Source organism: Xyrauchen texanus, chromosome 18 (genome assembly GCF_025860055.1).
Source record: "Xyrauchen texanus isolate HMW12.3.18 chromosome 18, RBS_HiC_50CHRs, whole genome shotgun sequence".
NCBI lineage: Eukaryota > Metazoa > Chordata > Actinopteri > Cypriniformes > Catostomidae > Xyrauchen > Xyrauchen texanus.
Window position 1 is genome coordinate 40,611,000 of NC_068293.1, and position 22,255 is coordinate 40,633,254.

At 35.7% G+C, this 22,255-nt stretch overlaps 1 protein-coding gene across 2 annotated transcripts in view; it reads right to left on the reverse strand.

Moving 5' to 3' along the window:
- tns1b (tensin 1b) overlaps positions 1 to 22,255 on the reverse strand; it is a 343,137-nt gene that overhangs the window by 288,173 nt on the left and 32,709 nt on the right. Inside the window, exon 1 of one of the 2 annotated variants that reach the window (XM_052147963.1) lies at positions 14,347 to 14,605. The exons of the other annotated variant lie outside the window; for it this stretch is intronic. Within the exon in view, the coding sequence (XP_052003923.1) occupies positions 14,347 to 14,361 (15 nt within the window). The 5' untranslated portion in view covers positions 14,362 to 14,605. Of the gene's footprint in view, positions 1 to 14,346; positions 14,606 to 22,255 lie in introns of those variants that run through there. 2 annotated transcript variants of the gene reach the window in all.

Consider the following 22,255-nt stretch of genomic DNA (forward strand, 5'->3'; position numbering starts at 1 on the left):
CCAGTTACGTCAGATTATAATTTATTGTTTAGCCTCCCTTTCAGCTAATGAAAACATGCTGCGTGATCATGAGGAAGGATTATATCAAGATGTAGATTGGCAAGAAATTGCGAGGGATTAAAATCGATTAATTGTAGAAATAAGCAAAGATTAATCGATTATCAAAATAATCGTTAGTTGCAGCCCTACCTCGAAGATTTACACAGAGGTTCACACTTTTGTATTAGCTTGACTTACAACATTTACATGATACATGTGCATTTTTGGGACAGTAATTGGTACATCTTTTATTTTGACACATTTTACTCAGAATACAACCTGCTCTGTCAATATGGAAATAAAATACCTCAGCTGCCATAAAAATGTAACTGCAGATGGAGCATTAAACAGTGCCATTTGAGTTGAGTGGATAGTATAAAATGAAAGCCTTTTTCAGATACATATTTGTACAAACCTCATCATAACATCAGTTATTAATGAAATCAGTTACCCTTTCCCCTCCTTCTATTGATCTTCAAGCCATTACGAGGATTGGAAAAAAAATGAAATCTACAAATGGAGACACATGTCAAGTGGCTGGCAAATTAATTGAAATCTCATTCCATCTAAGAACAGCGCTTGAACACTGGCCTCCATGTACAAAATACAGCATATTAAGCAACCTAGAGCATGTCCCCACAGGAGCGTACAGTATGTTTGGGTATGTAGAACATAAATATTGCTGACATTCACACTTGTTTGCCTACTAGACCCAGAAAAATATCTCAATTAGCAATGCACCAAAATGAAAATTCTGGCCTTTGTTATGAATAACAATAAGTTCTATTAATGTTATAATATAACACTAAGTAATTGTACTACCTTCCTATAATTTGTGTGTTTACAGTAACACACAGTATGGACTCCAACAATATTAAAAAATATAGTGTATATCTAGTAATGTAGTAGACAACTGTATAGAAAAAATCAGTGTGGCTATAAATGTGTCATGTTGTGTGTTGATCAAATGACATATTTAAATTCTATATAACGTTTAACACTTTTATGATACAAAACAAAATGGTCTCAAAATCAAAACATATTTTTTGATAATATAAGCACATCTGTACCCTGCAGTGTGTTACAATGGATGATGTGTTGGTTTTTGTCTGTATAACACATGCAGCAGTTGAATTCATGCATGCAATAATAAATCAGCCAGTATCCAAAAGGTCTGTCTTGGAAAATGCTAAAGAAAATATTTGAGTGTACATCATTTTAAACATGTTATTCTAAAGTACCAGTCATTTCTTAAAGTAATAGTTTACTCCAAAACAAAAACAAAATGATCTGTCATTATTTACTTAATGGAATTTAAGTCGTTATTCATGCTCAAATCAAATCCAGTCAAACCATTAATAAAACGCAGAAATCAAATTTAGCAGCTACGTCAATAACATCAAACCTCTTTTGTTCTTGTGACATGATGTCATGACATTTGTTCATGAGACACAATGAGAACCAATTAATTTTGATGTTACCGATGCATCTGCCATATTTTATTTCAGCACTTTCTTAATCATTTGATTTGACGTGAGAGCGAATAACCACTTAATTTCCGTTCTGTTCATCACACAAAGTGATCGTATGATTTCAGAATACTTGGAATATAGTGCATGAGTCGTATTCATTATTTACTTTTACTGGTGTTTTTATGGTGCTTTTTCTTTTTCAAGCTTGACAGATCATGCAGTCACAATCTTCTTTTATTACATAGCAAATAAACTAGTGGTGCACCAATCAGGAAATTTGAGGCCGATACATTCACCGTTTTTTTAACACTAAGATGTTCTGGTACAGATTCCGACGCTGATTTGTTTTTAAAGTGCCCTTAACCACACTTTTGCAAGTTTTGCTGCAGTTATGTTAATGCCCCACACTTTAAAATTACATTAATAGTGAATTGCTGGGGGCTGGGTATCTCAGCGAGTATTGACGCTGACTACCACCACCTGGAGTCGAGAGTTTGAATCCAGGGTGTGCTGAGTGACTCCAGCCAGGTCTCCATAGCCAACCAAATTGGCCCAGTTGCTAGGAGGGTAGAGTCACATGTGGTAACTAGGGATGCGCCAATCCAATACCTGGATCGGAATCGGCTCCAATACTGACGTTTATAGATGGATTGGGTACCGGTCCGATGAGCTGATACTGTGTGCTAGTCCTGTTCTTTCCTATCAAGCTCCAAAAATGACATAAAAGAACCATTAAAACCACCAGTAAAGCAGTTCATATGACTCGTGTATTTTATTAAAGGCCACATGAAGACGTGTGATAGCTCTGTGAATCACAAAAGGCTGTGTTTAATAAGTAAATATATAATATGCACATGCAGCGCCAGTGCATTATTGAATGGCGCTGCTCTGTTTACACACACACACACACTCGCGACTACTTTTTGCCTTCACGGCTTGTGCAATATTTGAGCGCTACTCACAAACAACATCTCAGATGTAGATGCTCAATAGTTCAGTTAATAATAATATTAATAATAATCTATTATTATTATAATATGTTTACAAATTATAACAAAATGTAAGTTTAATGGGTTCCAAAAAAAATAACTGTGACTGAAAAGTGAACTGAACTAAATTGAACCAAAAAAGCAGCATTATCCAGTATACTAGTTAACAATAAAGTTTGTCTTAATAGGTTGTACATTTATATTGAAATAAAGCATAGTTAAAGGTTTATGTTTCTTTACATATAATTAGCATCACTCAGTGAGGTACAGATAATCTAAACTATCTAATCTAATCTAATTGTCTAAACTGATTATGAAAAAAACAACACTGGTAACGGATCGGTATCGACCGATACTGAGATTTCAAAAGAGAAAAAGTGGTATCGGTGCATCCCTAGTGGTAACCTCCTCTCTTTATGTTATCAGATAGTTGTGGTTTCTTTTCGTCTTTTCGACCAACATTTTTCTCTTTTTCTTTCAGTGGCTAAAATTTAGATGCATCCCAATCAAATTAATCAAACCAGACAGAGGAGAAAGAGAGAAAAACAGGAGCAGCAAGGAGGAGAGGAGGGTTATCAGGATTAGCAAAAGTATCTTGGACTGCACCGGTCTCACAATTAAGCTTTAATTGGGCTCCTTTTGTCTCCAAATTGAACGTGTGGCCATTTAAGCAACACAAAGAAACAGAAAGGGAGGGAAAGAACAATCAATGATGGAGGAAAACAGGGAAGACTATACTCTTCTCTTCTCTTTCAGGATATTTGGTGCCAGTGTCTTATCAAAGCTCTGAGATGACCCACAGGGTTCTCTTCCTCCACCTGAACAAAGCCTACTTAAGCCTGCTATTGAATGGAAGCTAATCAGAATGAGTGTGGGAACTCAACCATATAGCCTAATGTAAGTTCCAAGCAGTGTTTCCCTCTTGCACAGCGGAGCAGCAGAATCTCTTAAACCACAGCAAAAGACATTTTAAATGACTTGTGTGTGAATTGCACAGAAAGATACACAAACTCAAAAACTTACCAGTTAGAAGGGTTAATGAATTAAAATCTGACTCACATATTGACTCCATTTCACAATTTGTAGTCAAAGATACATAACATTTAATATATAAAAAAAAAAAAAATCTAATAAATGTTTTAGTTTTAAAAACACAAAATTTTTGCATTATTGTTTTGTTTAGTATGTACTTAGAACCAGGGTGTGAATTAAATTAATAAAGAATAAGATATATATATATATATATATATATATATATATATATATATATATATATATATATATATATATATATATATATATATATATATATATCTCAGTGTTTCAAACATTTAAATATAGTTCACCCAAAAATGAAAATTCTCTCATTATTTACTCAACCTCATTATGTCCCAGGTGTGTATGACTGACTTTCTTCACCAGAACACATTTGAAGTAAAATATCTCAGCTTGTTAATGGAGATTTCTCTTTTGAAGCTCCACAAATCACAAACAGAAGGCATAAACGCCATCGAAATGACTCGGTTAAATGAATGTCTTCTAAACCGATGCGATCACTTTTGGTTAAAAAAATATATATAAATATTTAAGTACTTTTTAACTATAATCCAAACTTCAAGAGAGGGTGGAGTCCAAGCAGTCTCTCTTGTGACGTATTCGCATTTCCATGGATACAGATGTAATGTACACATTCTCCACTCGGTTGAGATATCCAGGATAAGCACATAAATGCACCATTATCTTACAGATCTAAACAAAAATCCAACCAAGGTACTGTAAAGCTTTCCTCCTACTCACTTGTAAACAGCGCTGCTCTCCCGGCAGTGACGCATGTCAGTTCTTGCGTGCTTCAAATGCCAATGTGATTACCTACCGCTCCTGACCGGAAGCATGATTTAGATTTCTTTTTCGCACCAAAAGCAATCATGACACTTTTTAAAACATTAATTCAACAACTGGTGTTGTATGGATGACGTTAAAGCTGACTGTGATTTTTGGAGCTTCAAAAGAAAAATCTCCATTCACTTGCATTTTAAGGACCTTCTGAGCTGAGATACATTTATATTTTTCTTCAAATGTGTTCTGGTGAAGAAAGATATTCATACACACCTGGGATATCATGAGGGTGAGTAAATAATGAGAGAATTTTCATTTTGGGCTGAGCTATCCCTTTAAGTAACCACAAAATGGATGCCAAAATACAATTTGGGCTGTGCAAGACAAAACTCATTTTAAAAACACTTTAAAAAGTTGAAGCCCCTGAAAGTCAACGTATAATTCAATTTGGCACTCCTCCGCTGCATAAACCAAATTTGATAACACTGATACCAGGCATCTAGTGACTTGAAAGCAGGTTGGGGGTCACTTTTACATGCCCATGTGGCTGTTGTGACAGGTTTTGGTCTTTAATTTTGATGGAGGTTGTTTGTAGCCAGCTCCAGAGGATTTCCTCACAGGGACAATGCTTGAACGAGAGGGGTATAACGAGGTCACGCATGCTCGACCTCCAGACCGCCACGTAATCATCTACGCCTTTAATGAAGGCTGTGCTCGCACATCCTCTCCGTTAAGAACAAGGAGACGAAGCAATGAAAAGCTATTGAGCCAGTAAGCCCCTCTCATCCCTCATTCAAACACCATCCATTGTTAAGTGAGGTCTGGGTGTTCTCCATGAGAATTTGCAATGTGTTAAGAGATGCTGAACATTCCTTGCACAACATACTTTAGGCTTATGTGCAAACAAATCACAAAATACAGGCTAGCTCCAACAAACCATGTACAATGACTGCACGTTCAGCTATTCACAAAAGAGAAATGTAACAAAAAAGTAAACAAGATGTGCAAGGGAAAATATCAGCGCAAGACAGCAACATTTTTAAAGTTTAGTAAGTGATGCGGAGTGTGAGAAGTGGAGTGCCCGTCTGTGTGCGTTTATGGCGTGAGCATTCGCCACTGACTCGGCAACATCTGCACAATGGAAGGCATGAAACAAATAATGTTCAGTGAAAATTGTGTTGTATTTGGGACTATATTGGATAGCAGGGGAATTTTGCACAGAGCCCCGATTAATTTCTGACCCTGTATGGAACTCTAGACAAAGAGATGAGAGACGTAACAGGTGTTTAATTGTCTCTCTTCATCATGCAACACAAAGCATTTTTGCTATTTCTGCCTTTCATATCAAATGTGCTACATATAAGATAAGATTCAACTTTATTGTCATTGCGCAGTAATGTACAGGTACAGAGCCAATGAAATGCAGTTGTTAAATTTCGCATATCCCATCTAAGCTGGGGTCAGCCATGAAACAGCGCCTCTGGAGCAGATAGGGTCAAGGGCCTTGCTCAAGGGCCCAACAGTGGTATCTTGGCGGTGCTGGGCCTTGAACCCCTGACCTTTCGGTCAGTAACCCAGAGCCTTAACCACTGAGCCACCAAAATTCAACGTCAAGCACTTGCAATGTTAACGATAGATTTATAGCATCTTGCTTATGGATAAGTAGTATAACACCATTTGGATGTCAAATTAAGAGGTTTAGAATGGTTTATACATCTGTAATATCTTAAGTTCAGTTCTTAAGTTCTAAGTATTTTAACAAGTGCTCAACGCGCTGCTTGACAGCTGCATGCGAGACAGAAGGGGGAGATTTACTCGTACATCTGGAATTACAGTTGTACACAAAAACAAGTTTGTTGATGTGATTTGTTCATCTGTATCAGGGATGTCCATCTCCATAACTGAGGCCGATACTATACACATCTCGATGCATAGCCAATGAAATGACACATTCAATATACATATGTAGCAGCTACCGATGCGATACGATTCACCCCTTTTATGATGCAGAGCCATCCGATTTCGATTCAACACAATGTGATTCAATGCAATACCATGCAATGGGAAAAAATATGAAACTATGCAATTCAATATGGTACACATGGTTCACTTTTATTTCTTTGGTTCAGGAAGACAGCAAATCATAAATTAACTTAAGTGCCTTCTGACTTATAAGGCATGGCCCTTTCACAAACAGGACTTTGCTGTGCAAAAAAATAAAAATAAAAAAGATTAAATAAAACCAGATGTTATTTTCCTGTTCTGTCTCCAGTTACACTTTTAACAGCTCACACATTTAACAGTGAAACAATTTAAGGATGCTCAGCGATAAACAATAAAGAAATGTTCCGTAACCTTCCAGCACATGAATGTGCTTTCGCGTCGGCGCTTCAAGTGTGTTGTTAAATTAGTCATACTGCCTGTATATTTTATAACAGCATGACATATTTTACAAACTGCATGGTTTTATCAAAATCTCCATCTCTCTAAGACTCAAAGTGTTTCCAAACACTGGATTTGTAATTAATTGGTGGAGCTCTGCCTCTGCCATGTTAATCTATATTTTATGTCAGGGGTGCCCAAAATGTTTTGCGTGATGATCTATAACTCAATAAAATCTACCAACTAAAAAAACACACAGTTTCATTAAAAATGTGTGTTGGGACTACTGCTTGTATCACTACTTCGAATTCATCTTCTAATGAATTAAAAAATATTTAATAATGTTCAATGTTGATATCATTCAGTTTTAACACTAAACCCAAAACACCTACAGCACAATAGATTACAATAGCCAGGGCATTTACCTTATTCTGATCACTTGCACTGAATGGAATCAGACAGTTTAGCATAATCCGGGCAGTAGCTGCTGGTAGCTAGTCTCAAACACTGCAAGCTTTGCAATTTCGCGCTCTGTTCTCAGAAGCACTTGCGAGGTGCAAACCTAGTTGTCATAGCAACTGAATAAACAAAAATCGTACCTGGTCAAAATGTACTCGTCAAGTGCAAGTCAGAGACAGAAACTAAAAGAAGGAAAGACATTATATTTATTTTTATTAAAACTTAACGAAAGCATATTTACATTTTGAGCGATCTACCAGCATTGCCTCTGTGATCGACTAGTTGATCACGGTCGACATATTGGGCACTCCTGTTCTATGTGACTCTCAGGACACGCCTCGGCCTCCGTATCATTGTGATGCATCACATCGTAAACTTATATGCTGATGCACCGATGCAAGTCGGTGAATAATACCATCCCTAATCTGTATCAATTGGTTTAATAATTAGAAGCTGCACTGTAAGTGTAAAGTGAGTAAATATTAGTTTTCCACGCTATGGATGTGGAACGTGATTATAATTGTGTGTTATAGCTGCAATCCCATGCTGAAGTTCAGGCCTTGTACTGTATATTTAAGCTTTGAATATTTTAAATGAAAAACATTTCACACAAAAATTCATAATTAAAAATTCAATAATAAATATTCATCTTCCAAAATTTTATATAATAATTTATAAATATTAGTCAAAGGGAGATTTTCCAACTTTAAACACAAATTTCTAAGAAAGCATAAAGTAAAACAAACAAAAAATAACCTAAGGGTAAAGCATCTACAAACCAAATTCTGAAAAGAGTCTGTTCAATAAGCTGTTCAGATATTAACAGCTAGGGATGTTCAATTCCAAAACTCCATTTTGGAATCAATCCAGATTCTGATTCTACGTTTTTGGAATCAATTCCAGACACATTTTCTTGATTCTTTAGAAGGTTCTGATGGTTAAGTGAAATCTTACAATAAAGAGTGCAAAGTAAAGCATACATCACACTATTTATGATTGACAGTATGAATGACGAAATAAAATTTCATGCCCCTAAGTGAAATTTAATGCCCTGAGTGGAGTTGACTTTAAATTCCCAATGCTTTGGAATCGAAGAATCGATTATTTTTGGAATCTACTCCCAGCCCGAGAAATTGCTGAAGTTTAACACTAAAAGGGATATTCCATCCAAAAGTGGAAATTTATTTTTAATATGTCATAATTTCTCAACCTCATGCTGATCCAAACACATTTGCCTTTCTTTCTTCTCTGGAAAACAAGAGGAGTTGTTACGCAGAATGACATCCTCAGTAACCAATGACTTTCATTGTATAGAAAAAGATACAATGAAAGTGAATAGTAACTGAAATCACTGCCTCCTGTAGTGTTCCATTGGTAAAAGAATGTCATATGGTTTTGGAACAATATGAGGGTGAATAAATTTTGACAGAATTTTCATTTTTGGGTGAACTATTCCTTTAAGAACAGTTCATAGTTAAGATCAGATTTAAGTTTGATATTAATACAGTGATGCTTTGCCAGCTCTGTAAAAACACATTTCACAAAAATGCTCAAAGCTCATTTATTGCACTTCTTTGAAATCTGTGTTTTTTTCCCCTCCAGTGCATTCTAGTTCCACTATGTTCAAAACTACTGTGTCATCTAAATTGATGAATAGCTGCAGGGCAAGCAAGACTGCCAAGGGAGCATTTTATGTAAGAGATAGCTAATCCCATTACTCTCCTAACTGGAACACAGCAGAGTGCCACACTGCCAGAGGCTCAGAGTTTTTGGGCCGTGACTGCAGCATTACGAGGAGAGATAGAGAGAGGCACCAAAATAACCTCCATGGATGACTTTGAGTGACTCACAGAAATATAAAATCAATGTTACTCTATGACAAGGCCAAACAAAAAGGTAATTGACAAATAATTATGTCAGTCAAAGATGGTAAAAAGGAGAAATGTCTTTATATATATATATATACATATATACACACACACACACACACACACACACACACACACACACAGTGTAAAATTAATTTTCTATGTTCTTTGAAATGTCATCTTTGTATTCATGTTGGTATTCAAACATTTTTGAAAAACATTTAGATATTTTTTTTTAAATGTTTTCATTTAACCCCCAAGTAAATAGTAATAAAATATTTTCCTTATATTTACTTTGTTTTAATAGTAACAATCATAATATTAAAATCTAATAATAAATGTATCATTAAGTCATTGTCTGTATGAGTTGAATTGTAATGCATTTTTGAATAACTAGATAACAAATCTAGACAACAACAAAAAAGATAATATATCTAGACAAAAATGGTGCATCACATCATTGACCCCAAAACAGCTCAAGTGTCAAATGTCATAAAAGGCTTGCCAAAGAGGAAACAGAAGGTGTACCATCCCTCACCCAAAAGCAATTCCAAAGGTCCCAGTTTTGTCCAGTTGCTCAGCAATACAGTCCAGTGAGCATATAAAAGAGACTGTTATTTTGATACACACTCTGCGTTTACAAAGCAAAGCACTTTAAGGGTAGAACCTCCTGCAGCGCCTGGCCGAGGAGACATGCCTCAATTGTGCAAACACGTGCATAAGGAATATCCTAAGGGTTAAATAGACTCTGTGAATGACCTGCAGGTAATGTGACCAGGAATTTGAGACATTCACAGCACAAAGCCATCAAGAAACATCAAAACTGTTGTGCCGAAGGAAAGCCACGGCCTCGTCAAAGCCTCTGGTTTTTCCATGATCTGTCATTGGGCTCTTTGTTGGGTCTGTGATTGTAACCTTTGCCAGTGACCTCTTGTACATCAGATGCATCTGCATGGACTAACATGACCGGTGGCACTAAAGTTAATTGACAAAATAAGTTAAAGTCAGTAGTGTAGTTTAAGGCATACACAGGCATATGGCTTTCTTAGGATTTTGTGTATGCCCACCTAAAATAATTGATGATGCATATGGCCGCAAGAACAACGAGTAGGCTTTTGACCCGGAACTTTTTCAATCTACTAACACGATGCTGCAGCACCATTAAGAGAATTGTGTGTTATTTATTTTAAAAAGTATACATAGATTCTCTCTACATGCGCACAGAGCTGCGGAGACAGGAGCGGACCAGATGGCACGGGCAAGACAAACAGTCCATCTAAGATGATACACCAATCAGAAAGTTCATATCAGATGTGATTGGATATTTGCAAACCAAACATATTTTCTGTTTCAGTAAGGGGTGGAACATTTCCATCATCTAATGCTGATGCACAAGCATCCCTGGAGTAACTATAATTTACACTGTAAATGTATATTCCTTCTAAACATAAATATATATATATACATACTGTATATATATATATATATATATATATATATATATATATATATATATATACACACCTGTATATATACTGTATTCAATTTAACTTGTGCAATTTAACTTTGTGAAACTACAGCTTATTGCACCCGTGCTAGTTTTTGATGATCAGATGGGGGGGTTGGCCTTTTACTGCTGTCGGTGTTGCCTTTTTCTCATGATATCAAATAATTTCAATTTATATTTTTAAGTAGGAAAGCTATTTCACCATGTATGATGTTTCAAGTTAAAAAGAACCTCAGATTTTCAAAAATGCATGTCGAGACACCTGCACTCTGTTTCATTCTTTGCGCTGCGTCTAGATTGTTTTTAGCGCAGGTATAACAAAGATTCAACAAGTTCTGGCTGCATAGAGGGGACTGTTGCAGTGTTTCATTTTATTCCAGGTTGTTCTTCACCAAGTGATGTTTCATTAAATAAATGGTAAATCAATGCATTTTTTCCCCCTTCTTCTTAGTGTATTAAGGAGCTGCTGTGCCTTGTTAAAACTGTGTATGTTTACTGTTTTCTTAGTAGCGTTAGGAATGTTGCCTATAAGTTTATATAAATACAGCCTATTGCAACAGTACTTGCAAGGAGAAGAAATTAGACAGTTAGTGATTTCGGGTTCGGGTCAAGTTCGGGCTTAAAATCTAACGATATCGTTCGGGCCGAGTTGGGTCGGGCCACACTGTCTCGGGTAAGGGACGGATTTCATTTTAAGGCCCGTTCAAACCTCTACAGCACATTTCTGTGCATACCCTCAGATGAAATCCTGCAGGTGCCCATGATTACAACAGCCAATATATATTCACTACCGGTCAAATGTTTAGAAACACTTACTCATTCTTTGTAATTATTATTAGTTTTTTTCACATTTTAGATTAATAGTAAAGTCATCAAAACTATGGAATAACATAAATGGAACTATGGAAATTATGTTGCGACTAAAAATCTGTTATATTTTAGCATCTTCAAAGTAGTCACCCTTTGCCTAGAATTTGCAGACATGAACTCTTAACATTTTCTCAACCACATTTTTTTAAGCAATTAAGGAGTTCCCATCTATGTTGGGCACTTATTTGCTGCTTTTCTTTATTATTTGACATCATAATTACTTCTTAGTTCATAGAATGCCCACCTCTTCAGACACTACTACACCACTGTTCCTTCCATCCAATCAATGTCTTTTTTTCATCTCTCTAAATGTGTTGCAATTACAGATTTTCTCTATAATGTGTAAAAGAAATTAAAATATGGACCATGTTCTTTTTATCACATTTGTTTTATGTTAAACTTCTGCTTAATATGCAGAGACAAGTCTCAATTGTTTAGTGAATCCAGTGGCGTAGAAATTACACACTTCACCATTAAGATACTTTCAAAAATCCCAACAAAAATTTAAATGTGACACAATATGCTTCATAATACTAATTGAACACAATAACAACATTAAAACTACACTGCAAGCGAGCAATCCAACAACACTAGATAAGCACTCCTATTAAAGGAATAGTTCACCCAAAAAGGAAAATTCTCTCATAATTTACTCACCCTCATGCCAACTCAGATGAGTATGACTTTCTTTCTTCTGCTGAACACAAACAAAAAAATGTAAAAGTATATTTCAGGTCTGTTGGTCCTCACAATGCAAGTGAATGGCCCAAAAGGCAGTATAACAGTAATCCATATGACTCCAGTGGTTAAATCCAAATCTTCTGATGTGATATGATGGTTGAGAAACAGATCAAAATGTAAGTCCTTTTTGAACTGTAAATCTACACTTTGTGATGGAAGTGACTATCTAACCTCACATTCAGCATGCTACTGGTCAGGGCTGGTCAAAGGTGGAAGATTAAAGGACTTAAATATTGATCCGTTTCTTACCCACACCTATCACATTGATTCAGAAAACATGAATTTATCCACTGGAGTCTTATGGATTACTTTTACACCTCATTTACAGTATGTCATTTTTGGACCTTCTGAGTTCTGGTCACCATTCACATGCATTGTATGAACCTAATTCAGCTGAAATATTCTTCTAAAAATCTTCTTTTGTGTTCTGCTGAAGAAAGAAAGTCATACACATCTGGGATGGCATGAGGGTGAGAAAATGATGAGACAATTTTCATGTTTGGGTCATTACTGACATTACGCTATCGGCTTGTGATGGTGAACAGGTCTTTTCAGAAATCGCAGAGACTCAAACTGACAAAAGTATGAAAGTTTTAAATGTATTCCATGTAAAATATATTATTTTGATAGAAATACTGTATGTGTAAACCAATGACAGGAATTTAAGAAATAACATGTTACACTACTTTGTAACTTCCAAAAAGCTATGAGATTACAACAACAGCTTACTCCCATCACAAAGTACGGCGACTACTTTGTTGAAGTATTAACAAAAACTAAACAAAAAATATAGACAAAAAGCAAAACAATAAATAAATAAGCCCCCTCAATTTAAAACACCTTGGCAACCTCAAGCTCGCAAAGTCTGCACACTACACTCAGCACGACCCCAAACAAACGCATTTAGACATTACAGGAAAACTTCTGCAGAAGACTCATTCCCCTCCCATAAATAAGACGTAAACAAAATTATTCCAGAGTCCTGTTGTGATCTTTAAAAGGTATTGGATTGGTTGACTTTTAAAACAGGGACACCATTACTGGTTTGCAGTGCATTGAAGCCCTATTCTGTACTATACCTTATGACAGGTTGTGACTTGGAACTGTCTGTGTCATACTTTGTATATTGTTTTTCCTAACCCAGATTCACAGTCAGACAAGACAACATCTTAAAAACGTAGCCAGAGGATCTCTGATTTAAATTTGTGTGCAATTTCACAGCCTTTGCAACTTGTTTCGTAACATTATGGTCCAAATTGGAATAACGTTACAAGCATAATTTCTTATCATAATCCTCAACCCTAATCTAAACTGCTGAAATGCAAAATGCAATTTAAATTTGCATTGCAAAATGCTATTTTTTTTTTTAACCTAGTACACTATTCAGCAATTTTGCGTGCCCTAAACTCCACAGACTCCTCTGAAGATTTCTGCAAAATTGGCATGCCTATCACTCAAAAAGTATTTTTCTTCTATTTACATTTAAACACCTAAACACAACAAATATTAAGCCCAAATATATGACAACATTTTGATTTTGTTAGTTTTATCATGAAACCTGGAAATAAACAAATATTTTGGATTTTGAAATATTTTAAACAGAAAACAGTTGTGATGTAATATCTAAGAAATATTTAGGGTTCTGCACAATTTCTAGATCACTGATCAAACATGAGCAAATTTATAATATTGGCCATGTCAACAAAAATGTCAGACATCCCGGCTTACCAACTTTTCACTAAAATTATAATTAATTTATTTGTATTGGAAAAATGCTAATACATTTTTCCCCTTATGATCTCAGACTTTTGGACTTTATGTATATGGCTAATTTAATATGCTTTTGGCTACCAATATTAGTGTAGTACCAGCTCTGATAAACACATTTTAGCATATTTAAATCCATTCCGCAGAATTCAGCATATTTTTCACCAAATATCACAACAGAAAAAGTCCATTATTCCATCTGAGCTTGCACACTACTACACTTAATAATAAACATAAAAAAATACAATGACATTTCTATCCTGTCCATATCAGGCTCAAGAAACACATTATCTGAGGCATATGTAATGAAAGCGATGATAACAAGTGCTGACCATTTTGATTCTTTAAACTGCATCTATTCCAGTATTCCTTACTAGTCGTGTGTCTGGAGATGGAGAGGTCAACAAGCAACTCACCATCCAGAGGGACATTGCACAGCCTTCTACGACGTTTGTCCTGTTAGTCTAACAGCCGTAATTTAATCCAAAACTCATGCAGATATCATACAGATGAAATGGATTCAGCCCTCTAAGGTTTACACAGTCATGGTCCCGCATATATTCCAGCCTTCCTCAACAGTGCACACTGAGAGCCAGAGTCTGGAAGTCTGGCCTTTGTTCCAACATATTTCCTGAGCTGCATTGTTATCCATGGAAAGGAAGCACATGTATTTTCACACACACTTTTCTGTGCTATGGGATCATCGGACAACATACAGCGCTGTTTATCTGTCCTATACTCTTGTCAGAGGTCAAAGTTTAACCAGTGTCTTGCACAGGACTCCAGTTGATAAGAAGATTCTTAACATTCGTGTAGATCATTGATAGAAGTGTCCAAGCCATCTGACCAGTGGGCTTTGTCATGGCATAATTAGAATAGGAGGCCTTAGTTATTTACAAGTTCTTCATAACAATGAATAATGAGCATGTTAGACTCTAAAAGTTCAAAGCTTGAGGTGCATAAAACTAAATTATAACAACATCAAAATAAAGTACAGCTCCTTTCCACCTGAAAGGGGAAAGATTTAAATGTTCAAAACACTTGGCAAAGATTGCTTTAATGACATTTTGCAAATCAACAATACAATCAGACAATCCTTTATTCTTATTCTTTAACTGAAATTAAGCTTTAAAATTTTTAATTTTTTTTTCAAGTTTGTCAAGTTAACGCACATGCACATTTTGATGAATGTGCATGTTTCTTAAAGGAATATTACAGGTCCAATACAGGTTAAACTCAAATCGACAGCATTTGTGGCATAATGTTGATTAACACAAAAAATTATTTAGACTAATCCCTAAGTGAATGGGGCCAATTGGAGGGTTTAAAGGCAGAAATGTGAAACTTGTAATTTTATTCTAGCACATTAATTCATCTGTTAAAACTTGAGTATTATTTGAGCTGTAAATGTATTTAAATCAACATATTCACAGTGGACTACTAAATTACTGGGAGTACAGGGTTTTACAGTGTTAAAATGTCATGGCAACAATGTTTGGCAAAGAAAACTATATATAATTTAACACAGAGAATGTTAGTAAGCGATTTTATCACACTAAAATCATGTTTAAACATGTATTGATTAAATCTTGTGCTATACTTTTGAAACAGTGTGTATTTTAACATTTACAGATTAGTCCCATTCACATTCCATTGCGAGAGCCAGGCAATGCTGTCAATTAAACTTAACTTGTATTGAAACCAGAATATTCCTTTAACTCAAAAGTGAGACTCCCCATATTAAGGGGGGAATTCACCAAGAATGAATTGTGCCTGATAAAAGCGCTGTTTCTTAGCACACACTGTCTGCATTAGTTTAGCACCTGATTCGACAAAGAAATTTAGCAAATCAGGAAACGGCGCAAACATGCCCACAAAATCTGTGCAGAATGCAATTTTCATGGTGCAATTCCGATCTTGTGGGTCAGTTTTAAACAATATGTAGCAGAAGATGCAGCAGACCACAATGATCTGACACACTCTGCCAGGACTGTACAGCACCACTCCATTACAGTGATCCAGACACTCAAATAATTTTTTTAGCATGCCAAAAGTGCACTTGACTACAACGCACATCAGGATATTTGACAGGTTATAATGCTCTTCGACATCAATTGATCATTATTGGATGAATTACTACTATCATGAATAAACATGTACACAAGCATTCATCTCATTTGCCGCCAGCTCCCCTTGGGCATTAATACAGCAATGTTTATTGCACTGAGAAAATTATATAACAGTGCTTTTTTAGTGCTGATTGCAAATGCTTTAACCAGAATGTGGCTGGTGAGGGAATAAGATGCAGGTTTTTGCGCTGAAATACCACATGCAAAAGTGTGGCACCTCTTTAGTAAATTCAGACTTTAGAGGCAATAATGACTGAGGAAAGTTAGTGCAAGGGACCAAGCCTGCATGTGTTAACTTTTCACTTTCACTGCTATGAGCAAAATTAGCACAGGGGTGAATCTGTCATGAGTGAAAGCCACTTGAAATGTAAAGGCCAGACAAATCATAACCCCTTAACCAACAGAGTTGGACCTCTATAATGAATCCCCAGGGCATATCCACATCATCTCCTGTTGTGCGTCTTAGATGGAAATGAATAAAATGTGGTGGTGGCGTAGTGGCTAAAGCACAGGGCTGTTAATCAGAAGGTCGTTGGTTCGAACCCCACGGCCATCACCATTGTGCCCTTGAGCAAGGCACTTAACTCCAGGTTGTTCCGGGGGGATTGTCCCTGTAATAATTGCACTGTAAGTCGCTTTGGATAAAAGCGTCTGCCAAATGCATAAATGTTAAATGTTAAATGTTAAATGAATAAAAGGACAGTGAGGGAATTTTTCCAGGGAGGCTGATATGTAAATGTCAATATTGATCAAACTACTGTACTAAGGGATTGTATTAGGTTTTATTATCACATAACTCCAGTACACAAATAATCTCTCCCTGATCTCTTAAAGGGTGAGTTCAACCAAAAATACAAAAATAAATACTCTCATCATTTATTCACCCTCATCACATCCCAGGTGTGTATGACTTTCTTCACCAGAACTTATTTAAAGAAAAATAGAAAAATATCTCAGCTCAGTAGGTCCTTAAAATATAAGTGATCGTGATCAGACCTTTGAATCTCTAAAATGAACAGACAGTCAGCATAACGTTTATCCATACAACTTAAAAGATCAAAGATGTCTTCTAAAGTGACACGATTGCATTTGGTGCAAAAAAAGATACATATTTAAGTACTTTTTTTAACTATAAATCATCGCTTCTGATCAGTCTTGATAATTAATGACATGTTATTATCTTTCCTATCACAATCCTAACACAAACTGCCTTCAAAAATGTGTATTTCATTGTTATTTTAGCGAAATCATTATTGAACTGCAATGACAAGCACACTATATGATGCGTTAATTACTGAAAGCTGATTGGTTCATAAATGTATCTCTGATTTTGTCTTCCTTTTGCATTTTTAGGGGCTGATCACACAGAATATGTTTTGCATCTGTCTGTGCTGTTTTACAATTGTTGTTCTATGTAAACATGCGCTAGACAGGAGTCTTTGTCTGTTGCGCCACGTCTCACAGTTTGTTTTGTTCAGTTTTTTTGTTTGCAGCATCTTGCGCAGGAGCATCAAGTTTTTTAGATGTCAAGTTAAAAGAACTTTTAAACATTTCGAGACACCTGTATTCTGTTACAATCATTGCTCCTTTTAACACAAGAAAATGTTCTTTAGGCCACATTTTGGATGGCAGCAATTGGTGTAGCTTGTGGATTCCTGTACCTCAACTGGTAGAGCATGGCGCAATAGCAACACTAAAAGTATGGACTCGAATCCCAGCGAACACACAAACTCATCAAATGTATACCTGGAATGCACTTTGAAAAAAAGCGTGCTAATTGTATAATGTGTATAAATTCTGTGTTCTGTCATTTAAATATCCATTCTGATTGGGCAGTTTACAAATGAGCTGAGCCTTTACGTTCACAGCCATCTTTGACATTTGTGTACTTAAACTTAGCTGAACTACCGCACATGAAAGAAGAAAAAAAAAACATGAAATTTAGTAGGTAAATAGATGAAAACAACAGTTAATTTGGTCAATTAAGTGGTTATGTCCATTTCATTTTTTGAGGAGCCTCCCTGACGGACCCCCACTGAGAACAGATAATGTCTTGGAGACAGAGAGAGAAAGAGGCGAGATACATGGTAGAGCCCCTTCCTTTCTATTCACCGAGCGGTATTAAATAACACGTCTGGGCAGACTTGTCACAGGACATTCTGTGAACATGTCAAACAATAAAGGAGGTAGATTTACTGTCCCCTTGAGCGTGAACTGTGTTTTCATTTTGCAAAAGCTGTGTGACATAGTGCCCTGAGGAGAGAACATTGTAAGAGCCTGCCTTGATGAGTGATATCCGTCTGCAAACACACACACACTCACTTGACAAAGCCAACTTACTGTTATTGTACAAACTTGGGTAATGTTTTTTCAAAATCCCTTAAATCTTTCTGCCTTTATCTCATAGAGATTCAAGCTATGTCCACCAAATTTGGCACAGACCTTCAAGCTATACTTAAATTAGTGTACTATGTTTTTTATTACTGTTCAGACTAATGGTTTCCTGCTGAAAAATATTCTCCCCAAAATCCCATCGACTTACATTGAAGGAATATTTAGAATCTTGAAACTACAACTGTGAATCGTAAAAAGTATCATAAAAGTCCATTTGATCTTTCAGTCTTCTAAAACCATAAAGTAGCTTCCTGTCCTCGCCAAAATGTAATTCATTATTCACTCATTTACATTTATGCATTTGGCAGACGCTTTTATCCAAAGCGACTTACAGTGCACTTATTACAGGGACAATTCCCCCGGAGCAACCTGGAGTTAAGTGCCTTGCTCAAGGGCCCAACAGTGGCATCTTGGTGGTGCTGGGGCTTGAACCCCTGACCTTCTGGTCAGTAACCCTGAGCCTCAACCACTGACCCACCACTGCCCCACTCAAAACTTACAGAGGATCAAGAGGATACCTTGTGTCAAGATATCTTACAATAAATAAATAATTCACAAAATGTGTCAATAAATAAATATATATACATATACAGAATATAGCGTTCGACCAATATGGGTTTTTTACAGAGAGCATGGCCAATAGGCCGATATAATGTCAACTTATCACGCAATTTAATATAGTAAATAACAAATAAATAAAATTGTTAAAAAAAAAAAAAACAATACCCTCTTATTTAGCACAGTATTTACAAAAGAAAAAACAATGTAAACTTTGTAAAAAGAATGTAAAAACAAAAAAATATGTTGTCAATATGAACTGTAAATATAGAAAAAGCAGCATAAAGATTCTTCAAAATTTCTCCTTTTGCATTCCATAAAAAAAAACAATAACCATACATGAGGGCGAGTTAAAAATGGACAGAATTTTCATCTTTGAGGGGACTTCTTTAAATGTGAAGTGTGTAATTTCTGCACCAATAGATGCTCCAACTCCAGCCCCAAACTCATGTAATTGGTTAAACCAAATGTTGCTTTGTCCAGCCCAGTCTGGCTGCTCAAACAAACAGATCGCAATTCCATTTGGTGATGCTAGTGCTGCAGAAATTGCACAGTTCACCCTTAAGTGAACAACAAAATAGAGACATATGTGAGACATGTGTGTGGCATGGTGTCTGCATGTCCAGCAAGGCTTGTATTCAATGAAGTCCTGTTAAAAGAAGGTAAAAATAGAAGCACGCTCTCAGAACACACTGTTCCCCGGTGCTGGCCAGGAAACACACTGTCCTCACACACAGGAAACACTCCTGCTAAACAACAACAAAACCTGCTGTGGCTAAATTCTGTCCAGTGCTTCTCCTCTTTCTTTAGCTGTACAGGAAACACTGTGGACAGCACCACAGGCCAAAACAGTCACTGGCCCTAAAGGACACCATCAGTTTCAGAAAGATAACACTGAAAACCCACATTTAAACCTCAAAGAGATATTTCACCAGGGTTATTATGATTTGGGATTTTTTTATTTTGTTTTTATTTGGCTTTCTCAGTGTTTTATAGTTTCAGTTTAGTTTAGATAGTATTTTTTTGCTGCTAAAACTAAATCGTTTATTGCATAAAATGTCTAATATCATTAAATCTATCTAGTGGCATTAAGGTAGATTGTAAATGTTTCAATTTTTGTAATATAGGGTGAATATGTGTAATGTGGGACAGTTAAGCTTGACCCCCTTTGTAAACAAATGCATTTCCTTAAATGGCTAAATAATTACTAAACTGATCTTTTCATTTTAAATTGAGGATTTTACATCAGGAGCTCATTTCATGACCAACTTTGGGGGGAAAAATGGTAAAGAAAATGTCAAAAATTTGAGGCGAATCTTTTTACGGTGGCAAAAAATTAAAAGAAAAGTTTAATTAAATGGGTCATGACATGAGAAATAACATTTTCCTTGATTTTTTTGCCATAGAGTATAAGAGGTCATTGTTCCTTAAAAACATACTGTAAGTTTCAGAACTGAAAACTTCCTCCATAATAGAACAATTGACTCTAGAAACAGCTGGTTTGTAATTGGTGGAACTTGTGACATCACAAGGACCAAATACATCTGCATAATGACTGCCTCCAGCAAGACATCAATGGCTATTTTTCATCATTGCACTTTTGGCCCCGCCCGCTGGAGCTCTGTCACAGAATCAGTCACACAGGTGAAGAGGAGAGAGATATGTAATGGGAGATTCATCTATAGCAAAGTGGACTTACACAGGATACCTTCAGGTGCTTCATCTGGATTTAAATGTTTTTCTACACTAGATGAAAGGCTTTGATCATTATCATGCATCTTGCGCCACTTTTAAAAGATGCAATATCAAGTTCAAACTCTATATAAGAGACGTCTTCCAATTATTAAGTATTTCTTAATTTTTGCTTTTGACTAAGGTAGTAGACATCCTAAGATTTCTACAAAGGTATAATGGCATGTTATAAGGCATTTGGATCATAATCCAATTGACAACAATTTAAAAATTTCCAAACGTGTCCAACTTTGCCCATTTTCACCATATTGTGTATAAAAACAAATTCAAGGTAATTTTAACTTATTCTAGTTAGATTTGGAGTTCTGAAAAAGTATTTTAGTTTAGTTGTTACCAAACATTTCAGTTTTTATTTCAGTCAACAAAAATGGTTTAATTTAGTTTTTGTTTTCGTTTGGTTTAGTTTTCAAAATAATTTCACCCAAAGATGAAAAACTTTGTTGATTACTCATGTTGTTCCAAACCTGCATATTAGTGGAACACAAAAGTAGAAATTTTAAGAATGTTCATATAGTTTTTTGCAATATAATGAATGGTGACTCGAGGCTGTCAAGCTCCCAAAAGCAGGGACTAAAAATAAAAAACTTTTAATTTCAGTTCGTAATTTCATAATTGTTTCCTGTGTGGTGGATTTATCATCATAGAAATCATAACAAGCATACAGTTAATTAACAGTTAAATATAATTGTAATTACAGATCTGCTTCTCAGTCAAAACACGGCAGCATCAAATCTGTATTATTGCATCATATCTAACAATAATTTAGTGAAGACATGGAAACAACAGAGAAATTAAGTTTTTACCTCTAATAACGTATTCCTTCTGGATTAACTGTGTAGTAATTATACATAAATGCGACATCTATAACAAGTAATTAGGCAAAGAAATGTGTGATGCAGCAGTTTTCTTCAGGATCAATAACAAAGTTTAACAGTAAATAACAAATAAATAAAATTGTTAAAAAAAAAAACAATACCCTCTTATTTAGCACAGTATTTACAAAAGAAAAAACAATGTAAACTTTGTAAAAAGAATGTAAAAACAAAAAAATATGTTGTCAATATGAACTGTAAATATAGAAAAGCAGCATAAAGATTCTTCAAAATTTCTCCTTTTGCATTCCATAAAAAAACAATAACCATACATGAGGGCAAGTTAAAAATGGACAGAATTTTCATCTTTGAGGGGACTTCTTTAAATGTGAAGTGTGTAATTTCTGCACTAATAGATGCTCCAACTCCAGCCCCAAACTCATGTAATTGGTTAAACCAAATGTTGCTTTGTCCAGCCCAATGAAAGCACGTTTCATTTTTTTGGGGAAACATGAAGGGGTGTAGAGATAAACCCTTTAGCCTTTGGTTTCATAAAAAAATTATTGGAATGAAATTAACCGGTAATAACTGGTTTTCAGCATTTAAAAATAAAGTTTGCACTCCGATACAATTGAAAATCACTTTGTTCCAGTTTTAGGTTACGCTCTGCAAACAATTTT